Source organism: Anomalospiza imberbis, chromosome 3 (assembly GCF_031753505.1).
Source record: "Anomalospiza imberbis isolate Cuckoo-Finch-1a 21T00152 chromosome 3, ASM3175350v1, whole genome shotgun sequence".
Lineage (NCBI taxonomy): Eukaryota > Metazoa > Chordata > Aves > Passeriformes > Viduidae > Anomalospiza > Anomalospiza imberbis.
Genome location: NC_089683.1, coordinates 98959560 through 98977557, shown reverse-complemented (window position 1 = coordinate 98977557; position 17998 = coordinate 98959560). Strand labels below are relative to the sequence as shown.

Below are 17998 nucleotides of genomic sequence, written 5' to 3'. Positions count from 1 at the left end.
CGGCTCGGCCTGAGGGGGACGGGGCGGGCGGGGCGGGCGTGGGGGCGGGCGCCGCCTGCCGGGGGCTCAGCGCCGACACGGTCCGCCGGAGCGCCAGGGGGCGCTCTCCGCCGTGCTGGGCTGGGCCGTGCCGCCCCGGGGCGGTCCCCGTCCCGTTCCCGGCGGACGCGATGGCGCGGATCACTCTGGAGGACTTGGAGCGGCTGGGCGAGGAGCCCGCGGCCGCCGAGGGGGATGGCAGCGACAGCGAGGACGACCAGGAGGGGGAGGGACGGCTGTTCGCCCACTGGGAGGCCGTGGCCAGCACGCACCGAGTGAGCCTGCCCCGAGGTGAGCGCCGGGCCTGCCGGGGCTGTGATGGCACGAACCGGGACTCCTGCGCTGCGGCCAGGGCGAGCCTCGTCTCTCGTGTGCTTTGCCTTGCAGACATGGCAGGCCCGATCGCAGAGATGGCCCGGCACAGGCACGCTCGCGAGCCCGTGCCGTACGTCTCCCTCTCGGAGCACGGGAAGGTGAGGCCCGACCCTCTCCGCACACCCGGCTTCTCGCCCGCTGCCCGCCCGTGGTGGGGCCGCCTCGGGCGCTGCCGCCCGCCCGGGCCGTTGGAAGAACCTCTCCCTGGCATGCCCTCGTGTCGGCATGCACACACCAGCCTCGCCGGGGCTCCTGCGGCACCGCGGCCGGGATGGCACCTCTGGATCGGTGCAGTATTCTGCCACTCCTGCACCTCCTCCTGTGTAGAGTAATGGCACTGCTCAGCTTGCCGGCCTTTATTTTAAAATTGGACAAGTCGTGCTGCTTTCTCTGGTCTTCTGACTTCCAGCTGCCTCCTTTTACCAGCCTGTCATTTTGCCGGGGTGGGCACATCTAAGAAAGTGAACTTTCAGTTCAGAGCCTGCTCCCTGCCGTTCTCCAGACACCCTGTTGCATAGCTCGAAGTCCTGGTAGCTTTGCGTTTGTGCTGGTTCTGTTGGCTGGTTGAGCTGGAGAATTCAGCTGGCACAAGATAAAGATGTGTCTGTGGGGAACACAGGGCCTGTGACCCTGGCTGTCAGATGGCAGCATGTGTAGTTATTTGTCTCAACCAGCAATCCAAACATGGTATCTTTTGCCTGAAGATCTTCTCTTTGTGCTGGCTTTTGCACACTTTCATCTCTTGCACACAAGGGTGCTTCTGTGCTTTGAGAAATAACTGCTTGTCAGACTGGTTCTTATGTCTCTGCAGGCTTAGCTGGGCTTTCTACCAAGAAGACATCTGTCAATTGTCCTCTATATGAGAAGTGGTTAACCAATTTCTTCTGGGCTGAGATCCAGCACTCCCTGTAAAACATGTCTGAGCATGTGGCTTGTGCAGCTTGGAACTGGGGCTTCACCACACTCCCTCTTTCCTTGTTCTGGGTCCCAGGGACTTAATCTGGCCTTTTCTCCGCCTGTGTCAGTCCCAGGCAGGAATGAGGCCCCAAGACTTGGTGGGAACTGAAGAGCTTTTGTTGTTGTTGGCATCCCATCTGTGCCTGACGAGGATTCTTGGAGTGTGAGGCTGAGTGAGAAGAGCCACTGCCTTACATCATGGCTGAGGGGACTTTGGAGCTGGGGCTCTTAGAGACACGTTTGCCAGGCTCAGGCAGATCAGTAGGTGAGCTATCCTGAGCTACTGGTGCTACAAGCCCTCATCCTCTTGGAGGCAAGTGAATTATTATGCCACCTATAGCATTGTGCCCTGTCAGCACTCAGCCCCCAGCTCAGTCAGGGCTCAGTTTCCCAGCTCACATTGCAAGGACCTGTTGCTATTGCATCTGCATGGAGCATCTTCCATATTTCTTCTGGACAAGTGCCATCCAGAGTGGTGGTGCTTAGTTGGAGGACCAGGCTGTGGCACAGCCAGATGCTGTGACTTCACTGGGTTGATTTTATTGCAGGTGGTATGGCAGATGAGAGTTGCAGATAGAGTAGAGGGATTGGTGATTTCCTTGCTTGGAAAATGCTCTTGATCTGCTCTGCTTTGCTTGGTGGGGCAATGGCAGGCATGGCCCCAGCTAGGGTGTGAATGCCCACAGTGTTTTGGGGTGCTCTTCTTACTGGCATCCCACTGATGCTCACAAGCAGGCCTTCTGCCTTTGGTTTGGCTTTCAGGGTAGACACCCGATTTGGGTGGAGGCACAGGGAGGCTGCACCCAGCTGTTGTCACAGCTTCCTGTCTCCATCACTGCTGGCACAGCTATGGAAGCAAGAAGTTTGGGAAGATGCCCTGAGCTCCGTGGGACAAGGATGTCTCGTGACCACTCTGATCTGGATGAAGAACAAGCTGAGAGTAGGAAGACAGGTGCTGGCTACAACTTCCCAGTGCCTGTTTAGGTTACCTGTGGTCACAGACATGCCATGAGCTGACCCTATGATACCCAGATGCAATTTCTCCATTCCCCTTGCCCCCTGTTCTGTATCAGGTTTCTCCAGAATACTGGATATTCTGTGTTGGAAATAGAGATTTTGACTCATGCCACAATATTCCACAGCTGGGTTCATGTCTCTTCTTCCTCCTGTCACTTCTTAGTATGGTAGAAGGATCTGAGGAATTTTATTCCAGTCTTTGCAACTCTTCTGGGTGCTAGAGCTCTTCTGACAGATTTTCCCTTCTAATGGGTAGGGATGTTTCTGTTATCCTCTGTGCATGCAGTGTTCGAGGGAAAAGGCACTGCACCTGAGAACAACATCAGCCTTACTGGAGGCCTTTGGGTGCCTGGAATCAGGAACATCCTTGTGAGTAGGCCGGACCAAAGAGGAACTGAAAGTCCTGTGCCCCTTGCTGAGGATGTGCTGCATTCCTTGTGCATGCCGGGAGCCTCCAGACCCCCTTGCACCCTGCCCCTTGTCTGTGCCTTTCCTTTTGCTGACTTCTGCTGACCTTTGCCCAGTGCTCATAAGTATCCTTGTGTGAGGTGCGTGTGATGCCAGCTCCCCTCACCTTCTTTGTCCTGTTCTGCCAACCACTGCCTAGCAGGGGCTCTCCTTTTGGCAGGCTCATGTCTCCCTGCTTCTTGCCTGTCAGTGTTGGTTATCCACCCAGCTGCTGCAGTGTTGTCAGTGTGCTCGACTCTGACTTGGCTTGTCTGGCCTGTTTCAGTGCGAAGAAGCGGCCTACGAGGAGCGGCGGTACCCAGCTGGGAAGTGGGCCTGTGTCACCATGGGGGAGCCCATGTATGAGCAGAGCGTCTCCATGAGCTTCATGAAGCTCATGCGCTACATCTGCAAAGAGAACTCTGTAGGTGTGTGCAGGCAGGGGCTGGAGGGGCTGGCAGACTGCACAGAGGGAAGGGCTTTGCCACTGTCCATCTGGAGTGGGGGGGAGGGCTGCTCTGCTGCTGCTGCTGCTGCTAACACACCTGTCTCACTGCCTGCCTACCTCTTTCCAGGTTGCCATCTGGGCATGACAGTCCCAGTGCTCAACGAAATCCACCTGACCAAGGAGGGGACTGAGCTGGAGCGTGAGGTCCTAACTGCCTATTATCTCCCAGGAGCGTTCCAGCAAAACCCCCCTGTTCCCCTGGACCCTGAAATCCACATCATCGAGAGGGCACCACTCCGGGTTATAACCAGGTGACTCCAGCATCAGAGGTGTTTTCTCAGCTCAGCAGAGATGTACAAACTCCCTGCGTGGCTGCTGTGGTTCGTTAGGCAGAGGGATGGGGGCTCTGGCTGTGCGAATGCGCAGGCTTTGTTGCTTATGCTGTTCCCTTTGCTGCAGGGTTTTCTACGGGATGACCACTGAGGAAACAATTCTGCGGGAGATCAGTCTCTTCTGGGAGCTCTTGGGCTCCACAGACATGGTGCTGCGGGGAACCTACATCGTGGCTTCTTACGAAAATCCCAGCATCCCTCAGCGCCGCAATGAGATCTGGTTCATCTGCCAGGCAGAGTGAGTCCCCTCCGTCACCGCAAGCCAGCACGCGACTGGACCCGGTGTAGATGGCAGTTCTGACCCAAAAGAGACGGAGCACATCCCCACCCACTATTCACCCACACAGTGAGAGACTAAGAGACTGTGGGGTGGGTTTCCAGCCTGCCCTGCAAGGGTCCTGCCAGGAGAAATCCTGCCTGCTTTGTGCTTCGTCTGCCCCCACAGCTGAGGCTGGAGCTGGCACCAAAGACGACCTCTAGAGCAAGCTCTTGATGGGAAGCACGTGGTGGTGGCTCATTAAGGCGGTAACCGTGTGGGCCTGTGTGATGTGCTAGCCTGACCTGCACTGGGCTTGCAGAGCTGTGCCAGGGAGGCTAGTGGGCCCAGTGGTGGACAGCATCACAAGGTGATGGTGTCTGGAAGGTGAATGACTGTGTACAATATGTGGGGCTCAGTGTGGCCTTTGTCCTGCTTCCTGTGAGAATGGCTGACTGTCCTGAACAGAGCCACTGAAATGCTGCTACAGAGACAGTTGGGTTGAAAGGGGAAAAGGGCTTCAATTCAGGTGCGAATCCTGAATGTTTCCTGCTGGGTGGTTCTCTTTGGACTGTTGGGTGCCTCCCTGGCTGTCACTCACCATTCCTCAGCCAGGACTAGGGCACTGGCAGCATTTGTCCATCTCTTGTGGGTGCTGTTTTGCAGACCTGCTGTGAGCTGAGAGGGGGGTAGGTCCAGAGAGCAGCAGGGGCAGCACCACTGTGTATTGTTTTGTGCATCGATTAGTGATTCACATCCATGAATACCATCATGCTTTCCTGGGGGAAGCTGGCAGTGCCAACAGTAAATAAACCCAGCTCAAACCACTGCAGCTACAGATCACTGATGGTGGGGATGGAGGGCAGCTGGGTTGGCTTGGGAAGAGCCTTGCTGTCTCCTCTCTGGAGATGCTCCAGGCTGCAAAGCTGTGGCTCTAATTAGCCCAGGTTACAGCTTCCAGGTTCAGCCAAGCATACCCTCTGCATTACTGCACAGGCTGCTTCTGTTGCTGCTGCAAGAACTGTGGGCAGACTCCCCTGCAGGTAAGGTGGCTTGTCTGTTGGATGGGGTCTGCCTCATTTTTCCCTGGTGCAGAAGTTGGATACTTTGGCTGTACTCCACATGGGCACCTGATCTTTGGGGGTGAGACTTCAAATGCAACTGCACATCATGCTGGCTGGCTGCAGAATCTGGTGCACTCCTGCAGGGATGTGCTTAACAGGCTTGCTGTGGAGAGACTTTTAACTGCTTCCGACAGAGTTCCCAATGAGTTTTGTTATGCTGTATGCCTTGCTGTCTGCCACTGTTGCTCAAACTCCAGCTCTGGCCCTTTGTCCCTACGCTGCAGCTAGGGGGTAGGAATGGCTGGAAGGCCTGGCCCCCTCTGTGGTCTCACTGCCCAACAACGCAGTTGTTTTCTGCCACTCCTTTCTCCAGTCAGGTGCTGCTTACTGTCCCCTCCAGGCTGGCTTGCCCTCTGGCTGTGGGGAGCCTGGATGCCCAGCCTGTGGCTGTGGGGAGAGTGGGGCTGAGCATGATACACCATTCTCTGCAAGGGAGGTTGAGGCAGAGTCTGGGTAAGCACAGCAAGGGCAGACAGTGTTTTCCTGGCCACCTTGTGGTACAGTTCTTGTTCCTGGGGCACTAAAGGCAATATGGACCCAGGAGATGCCATCACAGCCTACAGCACTGAGGGCTAATGTGGCAAGCGCTCCTCAGAGAATGGATCAGCAGTGCTTAGCTCACTTTCCCTCCTGGAGAAAGAGAAGCAATTCCCTGAAGCTGGGGTTGGGTGGCTCAGTATCACTGGGAGAGTAAAGTCTGCCGGTGTGTGTGGGACAGAGACCCTTATCAGCTGCTTTGCTTGCCCTGAGCTTGCAGGTGGAAGTAAAACTTCCTTTCTAGAGGGTGTTGAATAGGCTATCACTTCCTCTGAGGCTGCTTGGTCCCCAACCAAAACCAGAACATCTTTTGGTGGCAGGAGGTGGTGGCTTTCCTGTGAGAGGGGACTGGTCTGTGGTTACTGGCAACGTTCCACAGCTGCATGCCCTGTGGGAGCAGCTTTGTGGTCTCCCAGGACGTGGTAATAGCAGGGGCTTCTGATGCAGCACCAGGCTGGCGCTGCCGCACAGGGCAGCAAGCACGCTCCAATCCTGTAGCACAGGTTTTGCTGAGTAAAGGCTCCAGCATCCTCTGTGACGGATCCAGCAGTGCTCAGGGCCATGTCTGATGGCGAGTCTTCCACACAGTACCAAAACCTGTATTTTGGAGGCTCAACAAACCGGCTGGAAAGCTGGTGTTCAGAGTGACAACTGCCAGAGCCGGTGGTGCAGGGCTGCAGCAGGTTCCACCAGAGGCACTGGGTCGGGCAGAGAGGCTCCAGTCTGGGCCATGCAGATGGCCAGACCAGCTCTTGCTGCTGTGCCTCAGCTTGGGTCCTGCAGAGGAGCAGCCAGGAGCAGGCAGCGTGCTGTGCCTTGGGACTGTATGTCCAGCCCTCTGCCCATAGCAGGGTGCAAAGCTCCTGGCTCCTCGCTACCTTCACAGGGTCGTTCACAGCGGTACAGACCGGGATCTTCTGCCATCAGTTTAACAAACGGTCCGGCTACAAGGAGCCCCTGGGCGGGAGGGGAACTGCATCGCCTCCTCGCTGCTCGGGGCACTCCGGGGGCGCTGGCAGGAGCAGGGGGCGTTCGCAGGAGCCCGGCGCGACCTTCCCCGCCCCCCCGTGCCGGCGGGGCTCTGCGGGGGATGGCGCCAGCGAGCCCCGAGCTTCGAGCACCGCGACGGAGGCACGGGGGGCCGAGCCGGGCGCTGCCCGGGGGACCCCGCTCCTCCCGACCCCGCCCGGTTTCCGGTGGCCGCCCCTCCTCCGGAACCCCTCCCGGCGGCGGCGGGCGGGGCGGCGGCGGCATGGCTGGGGTCCGGCGGGCACGCTGACCGGCGCGGGGGATGGCGGCGGTGCGGAGGATGGCGGCGGTGCGGGCACTGCTGGTGCTGGGTGAGTGCGGGCCGGGACAGCCACCGCAGCCTCCCCCGCGCAGGGAATGCGGGTCCCGGCGGCGGGGCGGGGGCGGCGGAGCTTCGCGCCTCCCCTCGAGTCCATGGCTGGGCCGCGCTGGGGCCGGCGGGCGGGGGTCCACGGCGGGCCCCGGGGGTGAAGGTGATGCCGCCGTGTCCGGGGCCGAGCCTCCGGTGGTCCGCTCCCCCCCGGCTTCCCGTAAGCCCGGCGGCGATGGGGCCCGCTCGTCCCGCCGGGCTCGGGCGCGGAGCAGGGGCTGCGTGAGGCCCCATCTGTTCTCCCCCCGGGCCGGCCGCGCCCCCGCCCCGCGCAGCCCCGCTGTGCTGCGGGAGCCGCCGGGGCGCCTCGCCCGGCTCTCCTTGCCCGGCGTGCGCCGGCTCGCCCGTTTCGAAGGGGGAGCGTCATGCCGAAATCCACAGGGATGCAAATACGCCAGACATTTGCCGTCTGGGAGACGGCGAACGGGCGCCCCCGGAGCAGCGCGCTCCGAGGAGGGCTCCCGGGGACCCCTTGAGCGGGGCTTGGCTCCGACCCGCGCCCCTCCGGCCCCGTGGGCAGGGTTGACACCGGGAAGGCTGCGCGGAGCATCGCGTGGTTTTTCCTATGAATTCTGTTCAGATCAGAACCCGGAGGAAAAACAGTGGGCGCGCGGTGAGGTGCCACCCGTGGAGATTGACCTCCCGGCCGCTGAGGGGTTTTTGTCCCTTGCTGAGCGCATCTGGAAGAGCCCTCTGCCCCGCCCCCCGTGCCACCCTTCCTGCCCGTTCGAGCTCCACGGCCCCTTGATTTTCCTGGCTGCTGCTTTTCACAGTGTTCAGCTCTCCTTCTCTCGCTCTGCTCCGTGGCGTTTCTCCCCACTGACCTCCCAGCACCAATTTCCTTCTCTGAGGAGCCCAAGGTCTTGGCTGTGCATGAGAGCCACAGGGGCTGTGAGCTGTCTTCCAGCCCGGCTTTGAAGTGTCCCACGGCTGCCCCGTGCCACATCACCTCGTTATTTCACTTAGGAGCCCTGGCAGTAGCTGTTTGCAGTCCCTTCTGTCTCACCGTGCACAGTTGCAGAGTTTGCTTTGCCGTTTCTGCTATAAAATCAAAAGCAATGTTAGCTTAGCACCTGGGTGGAATACTGCCTCTGAGGGAAGGATATCTACATCGCTGCTGCCAGTCCATATCTGGAGCAGTGGCTGAGCCCTGCTGCCAGGAGGCAAGTATTGTCCAATTTACAGCTGATAAGCACGAAAAGCAGCACTTACTTAGCTGATTAGCACCGTGATTGCCATCCGCCTTGGCAGCCTTCTGGGAAGGCTGTTTCTGGCGGGGGAGTGTGTGCTTAACTTGGGCTCTGGTTTGAAGTCGTGGGGCCCTTTGGATCTGCCACAGCATTCACCTACGTGCCAGGAGGTCACCACTGGCAGCTGGGATGTGCAAACCTGCCTGTGAGGCCTGTGTGCTGCCTTTCCTGCCACTCTGCAGTTGCTGGAGTCTCTGTACTGCTCCAATCACGTACGCTCTGCCTTGTTTCTCTCTGAGCAGGATCACATCTTACAGCACTGCGGGCAACATGCAGCTGTCCAGCTTGCAGACACTAAAAAATCTCGGGCGCCATCAGTGTAGCCAAAAAGTGCAGTTTGATGTCTAGCTTTTACAGGCTGGTGGTAAGTTATGTAGGCTGCAGGGCATTGTCTCTCTGCCTGTGGATGGAGTTTGGAAAGAGCACTGGAGAAAGACCTGGGAGGTGTGGAGTATCCATGGCTCCACGCAAAGGACCACGCAGGTCCTTTGCCATGTATGTGTTCCAGAAGTGCTCGGTACCTGAACTGGTTCTCCCTCTTCCTCCACTTCATTGTTCAGTGAAGCTGTGATCTTTCTGGCAGTGGCACTGTAGCATGCCAGATGTGTGCTGACTTCGGCTGGAACATGTGGTTGAAATGCTAGAAGAGGAAATATTTGCTGAGTCAACTTTCCTTTAAAGGAAAAAAAAAAAAAAACCAAACCAGAAGGTCTATTTTGTTCTGGAAATGCCTCCATGTCCTGTGTTGAGCTGTGTGCTTCTCATGCTTCCTAGCAAGCCTGGTCTTAAAGAAGAAAATTTATGAAAACAGGAATGATCTGATCCCCCTTGGGATTTGGCTTTGTTCAGACAATGTTCTGGGCAGGCTGGAACCTCCAAGTGGCAGGAGCTTCAAAGGCATGGCAACTCCATAGTCGTGGCCATAGGCAGTTCTTTGCACAGTGGGCTCCAGAACCACTGGGAACTGGCACTGGTCAGGGGGCTGTCGTGTTTAAAGATCCCCTAAAGATGTGTTCTGAGCTCTTAATTGACCTGGAATGAGACCATCTTCTAAAGGCAGATGGGCAGATGTTTAAACTGCAGCAAGCACCTGTGTTTAGTTGCGTGCTGGGTGATGCATGTTTTTGCTGATTGGGAGCATGTTTCCTCCCAGACTGCTGAATCCCTCTTGTTCAAGGGAGGTTAGGGAATGGCAGCTCACATCTGCTAATTGCTCAGATGGTGGGTCTCACCTTGTTTGGCCAAAGGTTGGTTCGTACTGCAGCCAAGCAGATAGGCAGGGAAGGCAGGTTGCACTTCCTCTAAAGGCCATGGAGCCCAGAGGGAATGGAGGGAAGAAGGTAGGAAAGAGTAGCAAGAGAAGAGCCTCACCTTGAGGCAGTGGACAAGAACATAAGGGCTAGTTTGGCTGTAAGTGATAAGGCACTTCAAAAAGATGTGAAGGCTGTGAGGTCTGGTTACAGGTATTTACTAGAGGATCTTTACACTAATATTTTTCTTGCGTTCATTTCAATTCATCTGCTATTTAAGTTGAAAAGATCAAAGCTGTATTCCAGCAAGCACACGTGGACTAAAGTAAATAGCAGGACCTAGTGCACCTCTTTGCAGTGAATAAACACTCTTTCCTCTCTGAACATTTTCAAGCATACCTCTCAGGCCTGGAATGCAAAATATTTCACATTAGCAGTGGGTGTTTCCACTGCTTTTGATATTTTGGAACTTGGAACAAATGCTTATTTAGAAGTGGACAGACCTGGGTACAAACGTGCTCTTTGTGAAGGCAGTTGCCGCTGTGGTGTTCGAAGGGAAATTCCCCTGAGATTGGAGGACATGCAATTGTTTGTCCAGACCCCAAGGAGCAGTTCTCATTCTCCTAACAATACAGTGTTGGTCTCAGGGGCTGGGACAGGCAGCTCTTTGGAGGCCTGGAGGGCAACGAGACTAGCAAGATGCTTGGCAGATGCACAGGAACATTCTTCTTGATGAGGTTTAAGATGCACAGAGTGTTGGCTTTGGGTTTGGTGGGGTTTGCAAAGGCTGCGAACCAGCACAGTGGATTTTGCTGTGTAAGGGAAAGAAGCAGCCCCACCTTTGGCATGGCAGTACCTGCTGGAGAAGGCTGATAATGTCTGAGGTGGGAGAAGGGCAACTGTAGTGTCTTCTGCCTTTATAAAAATCAACTGTGTCTGTGAGAAGAGGAGGAAGAGAGATGGAGAAATGATAATTTGACAGTTGGTAACATGTTGTTTCCTGGGCTCAGTGTGTTTCAGCATGGCAGAGGTGCCAAGGTGGGTGGCCTGATTCCATGTCTTGCTCCTTGCCTGGAAGATATTGGGAGCTCTGGCATCCCAGAGCTACTTAAAAATACTTTTAGTCTGTTGAAAGAACAGATGTTGTATTGCACAGAGGGGTTAAAGGGCTGTGCTGTGCCTGTAGCATACCTTGTGTGCTGCCTTGCCTGAAAAAAGCAATCACACTGCTGGACACAGGAGGATTTGTTCTCTGGGGGAGACCTGATGAGGAAAGGGTGGAGATGCTGCAGGTTTTCAGTCTTTTCATGTGGCTGCTGCTAGAGCAGTGACCATTCCCTGGCCTTTGTCATGGTTTGGAGGCTCTGCACATGGTTCATGTCTTTTTCCTGATGTCATGTGAGCTTTCAGCAGTTCAGAAACATTGGGCTCTGGTTTTTATGGAGGTTGTTCAGAGGGAGTTGCTAGTGAGGTGAGGGGCGCTGGGGTCTTCTAGAAACTTTTTGCTTGCTTCCAAATGCTGACACTGCTGAACCACAGCATATGGAAGCAAGCACACAGATATTTGATTCTGGAGGATGTGTGTTTGATTCTGGAGGATGTGTGTTCAGAGGCCTGCACTTCCACCTTCTTCATCCTACCAGACCCTGTCAGGATCTGCTGTGATGTGTTGATGAGCTGTCAGCTTTCTCCTTTTTCTTGCCTATCACAGTGACTGTTTTCCTGCACTGCTCTTCGGTGTTACAGGAAGGAGAAGTATCAAGTCACCTCTGAAGTCACACAGGACCAGCAAATCCACCTTTGCATTGCAATGGGAGCTGTTGACTTTGCCATTTGGTTTAGAGTGCACAGCTGATGTGCCTAAAAAAGGACCAGACTGAAGGAAGGATCATCTTTGTGGAGAAGACCATCTCCTGTTTCAGTCTTCCTGTGCCTTCTGAATATATCACTGTGCAAGCAGGAAGGAAAAGAGTCTTGCAAGGCATGTGGATGTAGGTTGGTTTGGGAGCTAGACCAGAATCTTGCTTTGCAGGAGGCACACCGGTGTCTGTAGTCTCAGGGAGGGAGGAACACGAAGAACAGTTGTTCAGAGTCTCTTCTGGAAATGGGTGAAGAAGAGTGAAGGCTGATTGTAGCAAAGCTCCTGTAGGCTCTTGAGGTGGGAGGCATATTCAGTGTTTTAAGCAACTGCAGCTCTCCAGGTTCAGGCTCTGGATCCAGGTGCTGCTTAGAGGCTGAATAGGTTTGTCCAGCATTTCCTATTGTCTCTCCCTTATTTGGCACAGGACAACACAGTGAGGATGAACCCATGCCACCCAGTCAAGGCAAGGTCTCCATTTCTGGTCATTCCTTTGTTCCAGGGAAATAGTTGGCAGTAAGCACTGTTCTATGTTTACCTGTGTCTCCTTTTAATCTGTGCAGCTCTTGATGAGTAGCTGTGGAAGACCTTTAAGCTAAAACACAAGTGGTCTTTGTTTCAAAGCATCAATTTGTGTTGGCAGCCAGGTCTGCAGCGCATGTGCTTTTCATTGACTGCTGCTTCGGCTCAGTTTCTCACTCTTGCCAGCTCTTTTTTAAACTTAATACAGAAATGTTTTTCCTGAGCTTAAAAGACTGACCTATACAGTACTTCTAGTCTTAACTTAAGCCTTGTCTTTCTCAGGGAAGCAGTCTCTGTCTGGTCACAGAATAGACTGCTTACCTCTGCTTTGAGAGATGACTAATACACGCTATTTGATCAGCAAAGAGAGTGGCAAGGGGGGAGCACTTCAGGGTGGTTTGCAAGTTTCTGAAAGCCTGATCTGTGTGCCTGGGATGAGCAGTTTTGGTGTGCCTGCTCAGCTCTGACTTTTCCCAAGCTTGCTTGTCTTAGCAGTTTGGGAAAGTTGATGGGTGGGCGCTATTTTACAGACTGTTACTGCCTGGGGCTGCTCCTTTTATTTGATCAGCTTTCAAGAATCCATCCTCTATTCTCTGATTTTGACTTTCTGAAATAGTTCTGCAAGGGACTCATTTGAGAATGCATTCTAATCCTTAAGAATTGTAAGTGCCATCCGGGCAAGGCCTGTGTTGTAATTAAAATATTTCTCCTGGTAGTGACCAGATGAGTGCTGAGGTGTTCAGGTGCCACCAAGAGCAGACTGAAAACCGTCTGAGTCCAACTGCGGAATTTGGGATGAACAGTGAGGAGCACTCGTGAACTCCTGTCTCCCTGCACAGGTTGTGTGCCAGGAGAAGAGGCATGGCTGGTTTTAGGTGATGATTCCTCCTGTGAGATGGTGCTTGCTAATGGGATACCAGTGGTGTGTCTCGTCCTTGTCAAACTGTCTGACTTGAATGGAGCAGGCAGGGATTTTGGCACCTGTGAACTGGAGCGTGCACAGGGCCCCTGAGCGTGCATGAATTGAATCCACCACTGTCAGGTGGTCTGCACCTCTGGGAGGTTGGGATGGCTTGGATTGATGGTTGTATTGTGTGGGATGATGAATGAAGAAAACTGATACGAGCAGATTCCTGTCTGGAAGGTGGTGTGACACATTTGATTTCAGGGCATGAACCTTCCTTCTCTGGAAAACAAGGTGTTGTATGCTGGGAGAAAGCAATGACGTAGGGTTGTCATTGCTGGGGTGTCTGTGCTGGGACCCGGTGTGGAAAGGGGCTGGGGTTTAAGTGAGTGAGGATTACAAAGCTCTTTGTATTTCAGCCCCTGGTTGACCTGTGTTCAGTTCCTAGCTGACTTCTGTCCTGTAAGACAGCAGTGTCTGTGAGCGCTGTGTTCAGACCTTGGTGCTAATACCCAAGATGTTTGTAGCTCTAAGATAAAAGGCTTTGTAACTTTTCCTCTCCTGTGATGCTGTTATGAAATGAAGTTTGTCCCAGCAGCAGGATTTTACATTTTGATGCAGCTCCGGCCACCCTGAAGAGCAGCCAAGACTGCACCCTCCTTCTGTCAATTTGGGCAGACCGGCAGGTTGGCTCTGTCCTCCGGCACTCCAGAAGAAAGGCAGACGGGTCTGTCCCCAGAGCCATGGCATGTGAAGGCCAAGTCCCATTCTGGTTGCAGAGGAGAGGCTTGTGTGCCTCTGGGCAGCTCTGCTCTGAGGGGGCTGTCCTTTCTGAGAGTGATGCTGGCACAAGATAGGCACGGTATTGCTTAAGACCTGCTATAAATGCTCTCCTCCTTGCAGTTGCTCATTGGCTTCTTTGGAAGCACAAAGGAAGCCTTTGATTCAAACCATACTGTGGCTGTCCAAATGGTTAAGGGCAGGACAAGCTGCTGCTTGCAAGTGCCTTTATTGCTCCACTGCAGCGTGCCTTGGTGTGTGTCCTGGCTCTGCTGGGGCAGCCTGGCACTCCTGTGGCACGGAGCTGCTCCATGCTGCTGGGTCTGTTGAGGTCGCTGGCAGTGCCTGGATTGCTGGGAAGCATTCATTGGAGAAAATATTATGGATTTTTTCTTTCCTAGCAAAGACAAGACCAGAGAGAATAAAGCCAGACAGTCTTGTAGGGTGCCACAAAGGGCAGTGCATCCAGTTCTCCCTAACCATTCATGGGAGCATAGATGGGTTTGTGCTGCTGAGCTATGCAGTTGCCTTTGCAGAGGGACCAACACCAAAAGTCTCTTTCAGCAGTTGCAAGAATTGTACAAATTGTCTTGGACAAAAAAACCCCAAAGGTTCTCATGAGTTACTTGATGTTCTTTGTTCCTATCCATCCATATGGCCTGCTGTAAACACCATGAGCCTGGCACACATCTGAGCAGCTGGCAGGTGCTATGGGACTGGCCAGTCCCTGGGCTGAGACTCCTTCTGTAGCAGTGAGAGCTTGTTCTGTGATCATTCTTTCCTCCAACTAGATTCAAGCAGTTCTTTGTCCACCATATTCCAAGCAAAAGCTGAGCAACAAAGGCAACACATCTGATTTTTTTTTTCCCCTTCTGAGTTAACTCCTGCTGGCTCTCCCTGCATGTTGTGTGTGTTCTTGCAACCTTCTGATGTGTAAGTGGAGGAGCTACTTGCTGGGCCCTTGCCAGCACTGACCCTCCTGCCCCTGTCCTGTCTCTGTCGTGCTGCCTTTTTCTGGCTCAAGTGCAACTGTTCCTTTTCCAGTTGTGCCTCCTATCTCCACCCGTTCCTGATTCCTCCTCTGTATCCAGACCTGCCATGGCACGCCACACGCCCCCTTCTCAGACTTTGCTGTTGCTTGGTTTCTCTCCAGTGCCTGCCTCTGGGCACTGCTGTTTTCCCAGGTGTGGCTGTGGCTTCCTCCTGCCATCTTGAGATTGCCTTTGTCTCCTTGAACCTAGACTCCAGTTCACAGCAGGTGATGAGAAGTTAGAGCAGAGCTGGGGCAGGGCTGCTGAGATGTTCAGGTGGTCCTTGAAAATCAGGAGACTTTCTGGATAAGGATTCTTCTTCTCAGCTGAAGAAAAGTCTCAAAGCCGTGTGTCCTGCAGCAGAAAGCATTAATGTGAATGGTTAGCATTTTGGCACGGAAATAACAAAAGACTGTCATCCTGGACGTCCTTCTCCATCATGTTTTGTTTCTGTGGCCTTGCTGGGATTTTGGCCTGCCTCTCTGGCTGGAGATGCATTCCTGCAGACAAAGATCTGCCATGGGTTTGATGGAGCAATCCATTATACCTGGGTTGCTGAGTGGCCACACTGAGCAGCCAGGGACCTGCAGGTATCTCAGCACAGCTTTGTGCTCTGGTTGTTGAGTGTCTGTTGCCACTGTTTGTGTGCTTCCTTGGCATTTGGTTGCTTAGGGTGTCCAGGTACTCTTTGTACTGGTGGATTTGTGACTGTCCAGTAAGAACTATTTGTTCTCCAGATGTATTGGAAATCAGCTTTTCTGCTGCAATGGAGTAAAGCACTTACTTTTCAAGGAGATCTGGTTAGTATGAATTTCTGTCTCAGTGAGACTGTTATAGCCAGGCTTTAATTTGACGTGAGGACTTTGCATTAGATTTATCTGTAGCAAACGTTCCGCCTAGTTATTGATTTGTAAAATATTCCAGAAAGTGCCCTGCTGCATAGTCTTTCCACTCAGGGACTTTTTTCCATTTTTAGCTGAGATAATGTAGCTATGTCTCATAGAGACGCTACCTCTTAATTAATATTGCATAAGCAGAATAAATATTAGCTTCTCCATCTGCTTTCCTATTTTTGTGGCTTTTAATATAGATTCATAAATGGCTTCAATGAAAATAAACAAAGAACTGTTCTTTTCTGTGCCCTCTTTGCTTTCAGAGGTGATACTGCAGGTCCAGCCTCCCTGGTGATGTTTTCCCAGGAGGTAAGTCCTGGACAACAGCGCTTCCCTGCACAGTTGTAAATGATGACTGTGAAATGGGGCTGATCTTCAGCTTTCTAGCAATGAAAAGAGGAGGATCTAGGAGAAATCTGCAGACCTGTAGGACATAGCTGGAGGCAGCTATGGGGAGTTGTGGATGGTGCTTTCTAGCCAGAAAGAAGCCAGTGCCACACAGATGGAAAATGGATGTGCAGTGCACAGTGGGCAGTGTTTATGAACGAGTGTTCCTGAAACACTCGTGATGGTTGGCACAGAAATCCCATGAAGCCAGCAGGAAGCCCTGGGCAGCCAGTCCATGCTCCTGAAGCTTCAGAGGCAGCCAGAGGTCAAAACCCAACCTTGCAGAGCCCATATAAATAAAAGAGGCACCAATGCAGGTAATGGAGTGAGGCCTATTTCAGTTACCTCCTCAGTGCCTTTTCACAGCAATTTTTACTTTGCAGCACTGTGGTGGCTGCTAGGAAAAGTGATTGCCTCTCCTGGGAGCTTCTTTCCTTCCTGTAGGAGGGGAACAAGCAGGTTTTTACCTTTGGTAAAGCAAATGGTGAAGCAGGATGCTCCAGAGTTTCACCTTGAGCGAGACCCACAAGGCAGCTGTGTTCTATGGGGAGCCCAGCAGCAGGATTGCCCTGATCTAGTGTTGTAGGCATTTCCCAGCCTCCATGACTTCTCCTTGTTCCTGGGAAGGCAGAGTGGCTGGGTGCATGCTTGTGGGTGGGCTATACAAAGGCAGCAGCAGGAAGGAGTAGACAACTGAATCCCTGCAGCAGTTGCCAGAGCATGGGTGTAGTTTTCAAGACCATGGCACTGGATGAACCATTTCTCCCATGAGCTGTAAGCTGTCTGGAAAGCTTGGCCAGCTGGATCTTCATGGCAAATCCATCTGAGTCTCTACAGGCATATAACTAAGGGAAACTTAGCTGTAAATATACTGACATGACCTGGAGAGAGATTTAAAATATTTATCCTAGAGCAGAGCTTGGGATATAAATAAGCTCCCTGTCTGTTTCCCTGCACGCAAGGCTCAGAAGTGCAGCTGTCCCTTTGTCCCCAGCTCGCAGAGTCTTGTTTGGGACCAGCAAGTTGCTTATGGGTGGGCTTGAAGTCCATACAGATGGTGTAAACATGGAGCTATCAGCAAAATGGAGAGGGTATTTGCAGTAGTGTAGACGGGAATTTTTGACTGCAACTTCTGTCCCTTCGTCGCTCGTACAGCTGCTGGCTCTGCTCTGTAGCTCTGGGATGTTTGTGGAGTTTACTGGTGAGCCATGTGTTGGGGTGTGCTGGGTAAGGCTGTAACCCTCTCACTTGGCCCCCTGAGCAAGCAAGATTTGCAAGATGTCCAGAGAAGCATACCCAAAGGGAAGCACAGGTTTGGGTGGTACTGGAGATGTTTTCTTCCTTCCAGTGGCTCTGGTGGCAGCACATAGAGAAACAGCTCACTCAGGCACTTCCAGTGGCAAATAAGCTTCGTTCTCCAGCAAACAGTCCTGGGAGGGCAAGGAGGGCTTGCTGGCAGGAGTGCTCCATGCCCAGTGCAGCCTTGGTGACTTCGCTGCGTGGAGAGGAGCTGGCTCTGAGCAGCAGCTCTGTCTCCGATGGTGGATGGTGCGTTGCTGAAGCAGCTGGCTTTGCTTGCATGCTGCTCCTCTTTGCTCTGCTTCCCTTGCTCTGGCCTCTTCCCACCCCCACCCCCACGTCCTTTTGTCTTTACAGCCTGAGCTTCCATTCTCTGCAGCGGCTGGCTGGGGCTCCTGTTTGCTGAAGGGAAGTGCCAGACAGTTTTATGGAGCTTCTTCTGGTTTTTCCTGTCATCTGGAACGGTGTTTCAGCTGGAACAGGAATAACGCGGAGCCCTGGCCAGGCGTTCCATCCACACACGCACAGTGCTCTTGTGGGGGAATCCCTCTTGGCTGGACTTGGGATGGCAGGAACAACGTCAGCCTTTGGCCCTCAGCCTGAGTGCAAGGATGTGAAGATGGATTGGCAAGAGCTGGTATGATACCTGGAGATGCTGGCCCCAGCTGCCGTGGGATGAGCTGTGAGCCACACTGACCCTGTGGGCGCAGCAATGAGGCCTCACTGCCACTGGGCCTTGCCTCCAGCCCTGGGGCAAAGAGTGATGAGCCAGCCCTGCCACAGCTCTTCCTGGCTGGCAGGACCCTCCTGCCTGTTCAACACTGCCTGGGCTC

At 53.7% G+C, this 17998-nt stretch overlaps 2 protein-coding genes across 5 annotated transcripts in view; both read left to right on the top strand.

Moving 5' to 3' along the window:
- Window positions 1-42: 42 nt before the first annotated feature.
- Window positions 43-17998, top strand: part of PTK7 (protein tyrosine kinase 7 (inactive)) — a 41763-nt gene continuing 23807 nt past the window's right edge. Inside the window, exon 1 of one of the 3 annotated variants that reach the window (XM_068185980.1) lies at window positions 43-330. In XM_068185980.1, the coding sequence (XP_068042081.1) occupies window positions 171-330 (160 nt within the window). In that variant the 5' untranslated portion in view covers window positions 43-170. Of the gene's footprint in view, window positions 331-6786; window positions 6933-17998 lie in introns of those variants that run through there. The other 2 variants (XM_068185979.1, XM_068185981.1) reach the window with 2 other exon arrangements.
- LOC137471567 (heme-binding protein 1-like) lies at window positions 494-4758 on the top strand. 2 transcript variants are annotated; one of them, XM_068186005.1, is made up of 5 exons: window positions 494-512; window positions 2219-2757; window positions 3122-3263; window positions 3411-3594; window positions 3743-4758. In XM_068186005.1, the coding sequence occupies exons 2-5, from the start codon at window positions 2647-2649 to the stop codon at window positions 3915-3917; spliced, it is 612 nt and encodes a 203-aa protein (XP_068042106.1). In that variant the 5' UTR covers window positions 494-512; window positions 2219-2646; the 3' UTR covers window positions 3918-4758. The 2 variants fall into 2 exon arrangements, with proteins under 2 accessions (XP_068042106.1, XP_068042107.1); XM_068186006.1 differs by lacking the exon at window positions 494-512 and having other exon boundaries at window positions 2219-2936.

Coding starts and splice junctions, on each gene's coding strand:
- LOC137471567 (XM_068186005.1), top strand. CDS start 2,647: ATGTTTCTGTTATCCTCTGTGCATGCAGTGTTCGAGGGAAAAGGCACT. Junction 2,758..3,121: donor CTGGAATCAGGAACATCCTT/GTGAGTAGGCCG, acceptor GGCCTGTTTCAG/TGCGAAGAAGCGGCCTACGA. Junction 3,595..3,742: donor CCACTCCGGGTTATAACCAG/GTGACTCCAGCA, acceptor CCTTTGCTGCAG/GGTTTTCTACGGGATGACCA.